The sequence below is a fragment of the Myotis brandtii genome, unplaced genomic scaffold (assembly GCF_000412655.1).
Source record: "Myotis brandtii unplaced genomic scaffold, ASM41265v1 scaffold57, whole genome shotgun sequence".
Lineage (NCBI taxonomy): Eukaryota > Metazoa > Chordata > Mammalia > Chiroptera > Vespertilionidae > Myotis > Myotis brandtii.
Window position 1 is genome coordinate 1230874 of NW_005370133.1, and position 7890 is coordinate 1238763.

At 50.9% G+C, this 7890-nt stretch overlaps 1 protein-coding gene across 7 annotated transcripts in view; it reads right to left on the minus strand.

The window, feature by feature from the left end:
• Positions 1-7890, minus strand: part of LOC102263859 (NADH-cytochrome b5 reductase-like) — a 19914-nt gene that overhangs the window by 7793 nt on the left and 4231 nt on the right. For 5 of the 7 annotated variants that reach the window (XR_001364507.1, XM_005878663.2, XM_014549796.1 and 2 more), the window contains 4 exons: positions 7680-7890; positions 7377-7525; positions 4160-4247; positions 35-139 (listed from right to left, as the gene is read on the minus strand). The exon at positions 7680-7890 ends at the window's right edge or, in 4 of these variants, runs on beyond it. Coding sequence is in view for 6 of the 7 variants with exons in the window: in XM_014549792.1 (XP_014405278.1) it covers positions 35-139; positions 4160-4247; positions 7377-7525; positions 7680-7890 (553 nt within the window). In the remaining variant the exon portion in view is untranslated. The remainder of the gene's footprint in view (positions 1-34; positions 140-4159; positions 4248-7376; positions 7526-7679) is intronic. The other 2 variants (XM_014549793.1, XM_014549795.1) reach the window with 2 other exon arrangements.

Genomic DNA, 7890 nt, shown 5'->3' on the forward strand with positions numbered 1-7890 from the left:
GGGTATCCTGAGGATTCCATGTGCTGGCACTGACCTGGTTTGGTTTATAGAAGAAGTTTCCGAAAGGTCCTCGCCAGAAAGCCGTGTCTCCTGCTCTCAAGGACTCAACATACCGGGACATCAGCCCAGTCTGGTAGCACTGGGAGCAAACACAGGAGACCTCATTGGGACGGGCACTGCTGCCAATCCACACCACACCAGCCATTCCCGGGGAGCCCTTTCTGCAACGCTTAATACTTTACAAGTGTCATCTCATTTAATCATCCTCCTCATCCCACAGAATTGGTACTGTCATTCCCAATGTTCAGAGGAGGCCCAGAAGCTTACACATAAGGGAAATGGTGAGGCTGGGATGAGAATCCATAGGACCTTCAGCTTTAACTACAGAGGTCTCAACCCAAATAACTCAGGGCCTATACAGGTAACATAACTGAATGCAGAACTGGGTATGAAATGATTAGTGACAACTAACACTCAGTCTCAGTACCAGAGGGCAGCAGGGAACAGTAGGGACTGTGGTAAATTGGGGAGTGAATGTTCCTTCTAAAGGAAAAAGCCACTTTGTAGATTCCAGTACAGTTGGTGGGGCTGATGATGACAGATCTGATTTTCCATAGGAGCAAAACATCCATATTTTTATGTTAAATCTCCCATTTTTGAAATGTCAGCAATTAAGTCAAATTTTTAAAACACTCTACAGGCCAAAACCAAATAAAATTAGGGCTGGAATCAGTGTGTAGCCCACTCATTTGAAACCTCTGCATCAGCCTACACCAGGGGTCCTCAAACTACGGCCCGCGGGCCACATGCAAATACAAATATTGTATTTGTTCCCGTTTTGTTTTTTTTACTTCAAAATAAGATATGTGCAGTGTGCATAGGAATTTGTTCATAGTTTTTTTTTAAACTATAGTCTGGCCCTCCAACGGTCTGAGGGACAGTGAACTGGCCCCCTGTTTAAAAAGTTTGAGGACCCCTGGCCTACACTGTTTCCTGGATGGATGAAAAAATGAAGGATGTGGAGATTCCTCCATGGGAGGCAGTCTACATTTTCTGAGGGCCTGCCTTCGCTGTGCCAGGCACCATGCTGAGGCTGCAGGGAAGGCAGCTGGACCTGAATTCATTCATAAATATATGAATGAACAAATGAATGAATGAGTGAATCGATCAATCACTCAGTTATTCAGATTAAGGAGCTCACAGTCCAGGAGGAACCTGTCCTGTCTCAGACATACACACGGTAGAGACTACCTAATACTGCATGAGAAGGATAAAGTGCTGGGAGAACACTGAAGAGGTGCAGTCACTTCCAATGGAGCAGGATCAAGAATAGCTTCCTGGCCCTAGACGGTTTGGCTCAGTGGATAGAGCATTAGCCTGTGGACTGAAGGGTTCCAGGTTCGATTCTGGTCAAGGGCACATGCCCTGATTGTGGGCTTGATCCCCAGTAGGGGGGGGCATGGAGGCAGCCAATCAATGAATCTCATCATTGATGTTTTTATCTCTCTTCCTCTCTGAAATCAACAAAAATACATTTAAAAAAAAGGATAGCTTCCTGGAGGAGGAAGCGTTTGAGCTGGACCTTGAAAACTGGGTAAGATCGAATTCTCTGGGAATGGGAGGTAGAGGGCAGAGAGGATTCTGGGCATCAAGTATGGTACGGTCAGGGGTAGGACAGCCCAGGTCAGGTGCTGGGAACAGCAAGTGGACACAGTAGGGTGGGGGTAGGAGGGAAGCACTGAACCACAGGACTGGAAGGGTGTTTGAGATGAGATTATAACCAGGCTGGGCTCTGGTCACCAGACATGTTTTTAGGCACCCCCAGCCACTTCTAGCACCATCCCTGACTTCCTTAGACACCATGTGCCTGAAGCCAGGGGAGTCCTTGCTTGGCTCACCTGGCAGAGGTCTGGGAGGGAAGCTACAGTTCTCCTAACTTGCTGGAGGCTGTCTCAGAGCACACCTTGTTTCTGGCCCCAGTCTCAGGGGAGGCACAGCCCACACGGAGCCTGGCTCAGTACACACTAGTTAACTAGGACTAACACTGAACTTCTGTTCTTCCACTTGGAATTGTATTACCCAAGGGGCCTGGGGAGAATGACATCATCCCTCTGATGTCATCCCTTCTCCGTCTGTAAAATGGGGATATGACCTACTCTGTAGGGTGGTTATGAGGTTGAAACGAAACAATAAAGAGCCAGAAGCAGTGCCTGGTGCCCAGGAGGTGCCTGAGAATTGGGAACTCCTCCTTCTCGTCTACCAGGGAGGGTAAACCTAAAACCATCTGTCTGCCCAATTTGCAAAGACATTTCCAGCTCTTCCTAGCCAGCGGCTTAGGGGTAATTAAGCATCTCTCTATAGAGAGGCTTTCTGGGAAACCAAGGAGAAAAGCCGCCTTGCAGCTGGGAGGGGACTGTCTCCAGGCTTATCCTTTCAACAGAAACACACCCAGACAAGCAGCTCGGGGAAGCAGGCCATTTGGAGAGGATTTGTGGAATCTCCCAGACAAACAGTTGTGCGGAGAAGGGATCCCATCCAAGCTTATGTGGGAGGGAGTAAACACTCGGGCTCTGAAGGCAGGCAGGGGAGGTGGGAGCCAGAGACAGTGCTGGGGTCTTGGAGTCAGGAGGCCAGGGCTCACCATCTGCCACACTTACTGGCTGTGGAGCTTCAAGTTCTCCTGGGGCCTTAGTTTGCTTATCAGTGAAATGGGGATAATCCCTGTCCTATAAGGGAGATAAAAGGATGTGAAAGCTATTCTTAAACACTGGGGTTCCCTAGGACTGCATTTGAGAAATGATGATCTAGAGCAGGGGTGGGCAAACTTTTTGACTCGAGGCCCACAATGGGTTCTTAAACTGGACCGGAGGGCCGGAACAAAAGCATGGATGGAGTGTTTGTGTGAACTAATATAAATTCAAAGTAAACATCATTACATAAAAGGGTACGGTCTTTTTTTTTTTTTAGTTTTATTCATTTCAAACGGGCGGATCCGGCCCGCGGGCCGTAGTTTGCCCACGGCTGAGCTAGAGCTATGTATTAGGCTGACTCATATGACACTGTTGTTTCTGTAAGTCAGCAATTTCATGTAGTCCCACCTAATTATTTTTTCCACATAATTGGACCTTCATGACTTCTTATATACTTGGTGTCTATTCTTTGGGCCTCTGGGGTATTTTGTATCCAACCCACTTTGTTCATCTCATCTCTGCCACCCCCCTCACCACCTTGGCTGCCCCACAAGCACCTTTCCTCCTGCCATTCAGACTGGGAACAGTTCCCACAAGACCCTGCTCTGTTTTACCTCTCCCTGCCTTTGGTTATCCATCCTCTTGGCCTAGATGCCATTCCCTGCCACTGCCAATTTCTACTCCTCCTTTTTAAAAAAAATATATATTTTATTGATTTTTTACAGAGAGGAAGGGAGAGGGATAGAGAGTTAGAAACATCAATCAGCTGCCTCTTGCACACTCCCCACTGGGGAAAAAGGTTAGGGCTCTACTCCTCCTTTAAGACCCAACTCAAGTGCCCCAGCCCCTGCCCACCTCCCCGAGAAGTAATCTCAAGTTAGTTTGGTCCACAAGGTGCTCCGCATCCCTATTTTCCTTGCATGGCCCCTTTCGATCCAGGACAAATAAGCAGTTCCCCCATCAGGCCTCCTTCTCCACTGCACATGCAGTTCCCAGCACTTAGAGCTTCCGCCCACCTTTCCCTCTGGCTCTGCCCACCTTTCCCTCTGGTTCCCCACTCCTTTACTTAAACATACAGCATCTTCTGCGAGGAGGCCCAGCCTGTTTTCCATAGCTCCAGCCACCCTGTGGGGCCTCCTGGCAATGTGTCTAACACTCTGTACTGTTCTGGCTGCTCCGCTGTCTGAGGACCCCCATGCCCTATGTCCCCTTTCCCCCAGGCTCAGTGCTCTCTCCACCGACAGGCACAAAAATGAGGAGCAGCTTTCACTTGCTCAGTCTGAGGCTCCTTTTCATAAAATCTGTCAGGAATAAGCCCTCTGTTGGGGGTCGCCCCTCTCTTCCCTCGGGCCAGCCTCCTTCCATGTGAGCACTGGCTCTTCCACATCAGTGGGAATTACTCCATCCCACCCAAGCCAGCAAATGGGGGCTTCCGTCCATAGCTCAGAGCATCGTGTGAGTCAGCTCACCTTGATTAAAACTTCAAAGTAGCCTTCTGCATTGACAGGGCTGATGGGTGTGTAGGCTCTCTGGATTTCTAAGCCATCTACTATCCCTCTGGGAGAGAGAAGCACTCAGTCAGGCAGGCAGGCAGGCAGGCATTCGACAAACCCGTCTAGGATCCGCTCCACCAGGCTGGTGAAAGCAAAGGTGGGCCTGGTCATCCCCAGTGGTCCTCACTGAGGGGCGAGCAGGGAAAAAGAGCACCGAGTCCCCCACTGCCTCAGGCTGGCTGCAACCCCCACAGGTCATCTATATATATAAAAGCCTAAGCGACCTTTACAGAGGACTGACCAGAACGACTGGTTGCTACGATGCACACTGACCACCAGGGGGCAGACGCTCAAATGCAGGAGCTGCCCCCTGGTGGTCAGTGAGCTCCCACAGGAGGAGCGCTACTCAACCACAAGCCGGGCTCACGGCTGGCGAGCACAGCAGCAGTGGCGGGAGCCTCTGCCACCTCCAGGGCAGTGTTAAGGAGCAGCAAGCTGAGCCGTAAGGAACAGTGAGCAGGCAGGCAGTAAGGAGCGAGGGTTCCTGGACTGCAAGAGGGCACAGTTTGGGCTGAGGGACCCCCTCCCCCAGTGCACATATTTTGTGCACCAGGCCTCTAGTTCATCTATAAATTATGATCCATATGAAACTGCCCCCTTTGATAAAATGGGGCCAACCATCTTTGTCCCTGTGGTGTAGCTCCACTGGGATTACAGATGGGAAAGTGCTTCAAGAGTACATTGATACCCGGCCTGTGTTGCTCAGTGGTTGAGCACTGACCCATGCACCAAGAGGTCACCAGTTCAATTCTTGGTCAAGGCACTTGCCAGGGTTGTGGGCTCAGTCCCTGGTGGGGGACATGCAGGAGGCAGCCGATGGATGTTTCTCTCTCCTCAATGTTTCTCTCTCTCCCTTCCTCTCTCTCTAAAATCAACATATATATTTTTTAAAAGGATACATTGATGATGTGAGCTGTTTTTAGGACATCAATGTGTTTTTTTCCTGACTTCTTCTCAACCATAGAATGATAAAGATAAAAACAACTGTTTTTAACAAGTTGTTTATTAAATACTTACTACCATGTGCCAGGTTCATTAGATTGGGAAGGACCCTCAAAGGTGCCCTAGTCCAGTGGTCGCCAACTGGTGGTCCGTGAGGTCCGAAAGGTTGGCAACCGCTGCCCTAGTCCAAAGCCCGACCCTGGGTATAAATCCTCTGCACAATGTTGTCAACAAGGGTGCAGAATGATTGTCATGAAAATAGCACCCTTGTTGTCTTACATGCCTACTACACACCAAGCATATTATATGCATTATCTTCTTTAATTCCTCAAATAACCCAAGTGAAAAACCCAAGGCTCAGAGAAGGAAAGCCACTTGCCCAAGGTCACCCACAGCTCTGACTGCCGAGCCACGTTCCTCACCACCACTCCTCAGAGCTCCCCTTCTCCAGCCCTGCAATGTACGCAAAGGTTTTTGTAAAAGGCCTGTCCTGCCCAGTCGGTGTAGTTCAGTGAGCAAGTGAGTGCTGACCCACGAACCAGGAGGTTAGGGTTCAATTCCCAGTCAGGCATATCCTAGGTTGCTGGCTCGATCCCCAGTAGGGGGCCTGCAGGAGGCAGCCAATCGATGATTATCTCTCATGTTTCTATCCCTCTCTCCTTTCCTCTCTCGGAAATCAGAGGAGTGGTTAAGAGTGTGACTCAGGAGCTGGGCTTGGATGCAAAGAGCTCGGTGACATTTGCTACAACAGGCAAAACTGACATGCTATGGAGGGAGCAACCACTCACTGGGAGCACCGGGAACCTCAGGGGGCCTCCTGGAGCTGGGGTTAAAGGATGAGCAGGCCACTGACAGGTGAGAATGGGAAGTAATTCTAGGCAGGCGAATACTGGGCAAAAGCTTAGAGGTAGGATGATGTAGGGCAGGAACTGGTGAGTGGATCATGAGGCTGGAACAAGGGGCACATATGCAGCAGGGGGAGAGAGAAGAACTTGATGGGAAAGGAAGCTGGGAGTCTGGGTTAGGATGCCATTACGTAGGCGTCATGAGCACAGGTGTTGGAACAGGGAGTGACATGGTCAGCTGCACGTGTTAGGAAGGTCACTGGAGTGGCGGAGAGGGTGGAGGAGAGGGAAGGAGTTCCTGACTTATGGTCGGTTGCATGGAGCTGTGACCTGCCCTCTGGCCCCTCCCATCCATGGGAATGGCGAGCTTTAAGGACTGCCCGCCAGGCCACAGGCCAGAACGAGCTGGGCACAAACACCAGGGGTCAGTGCAAGGCAAGTGGCCAGAGGGTGACCAGTAATATGCTCTCTCTTGGTTCTCGTCGTCCTCTGGCTTCACCTTCTGTCTCCTTTGCTGGCTCTTCCTCCTCTTGCCAATACCGTAAATGCTAGAGTAGCCAGGGTTTGGTTCCCCGCCCTTCCCTCTTTCCATGCCATGTGCTCCCAAATGCTGTCCAGGTAGATGCCAGTGGTTCCCATGCCCATGTCTGCAGCTCAGATCTCTCTGCTGAGCCTCATGTCCACAGAGTTAACTGCCCGGCAGAGGCCTCCATCTGGAGGTCCCAAAGGGTCTTTGTGCCTGGGCAGGTGAAGGTGGAAACAAAGGCGGGAGGAGAGTACACAGGTAGGCTGGGAGGAAGAAGAAACTTGAGAGTGGTTAAGAGTGTAACTCAGGAGCTGGGCTGTCTGAGTTTGAACGCTGGCTCCACAACTTATTGGCTATGTGATACTGGGCAAGTCCCTTGTTCTCAAAGACAGTGTCCTTTCTATCGACTGGCGCAAATCATACAGGTTAATACCACAGGCGCTAGAGCCACACTGCCTGCCTTCCAATCCTGGCTCCAACATTTCCTAGCTGTGTGACCTTGGGCAAGCTACTAAGCCTCTGTGACTTCAGTTTCTTCGCGGGTATGCTAATGGTACCTACCACGCGGGGTTTTGTGAGAATTAAATGAGCTCATAAGCACACAGAATTGTCCCTGGGATAGTATGTGCTATTAGTGTTTGCTATTTTATTTACTATGAAAATGCATTCTTGTTCAATCCCAAGAACCCTCTGAATCATGTATTACTATGTCTACTTTGAAGATGATTAGTGGGGGGTTAAGCTGTCACCCTAGGCCACACAGCTAGCAAAGGGCAAAGCAGGGCTGCAAAGCTTTGATCCTCCCACTACCTAAGTGTACCGTAGGATGAGGTGCTGGCCGGGCCGCAAGCCGAGCTGGCTGCTCCCGGGTAGTGCAAACCGCACACGGTAGGTATCCTGAGTGAGTTTGTCCATGGCACTGATGCGGAAGGCCAGGAACGTCTCTGGGCTCAGTTTGGAGGGGAAGTTCTGCAACAGGAAAATATCCAGCGGCTAGAAAGCGGGACTCAAGAGACATGCAAGCATCTTGCCCACTTCCCCCAGGGAGAGGCTATCTATCCTGGCAGACCTGAGGCCAGACAGGTGCTGCCACCCGAGCCCTCTGGTCTGAGGAGTCCCTTACCGGTGCTTCCTTCCCTCTTAGCAGGCTTCTGTCCTTGCTGGCTCGGGCTGCCTCCCACCTCGCCAGGTCTCGGTCATAGAGGTCGAACACACAGGGTGAGCAGCCACTGCCGCAGCACTGGGAGGGCAAGGGCTCCACAGGCCGAAGCTGCAGCCAGGCTTCCTCATCATCGTCCTCCTCCTTCTCATCCATCATCAGAGGCTCAGGCAGC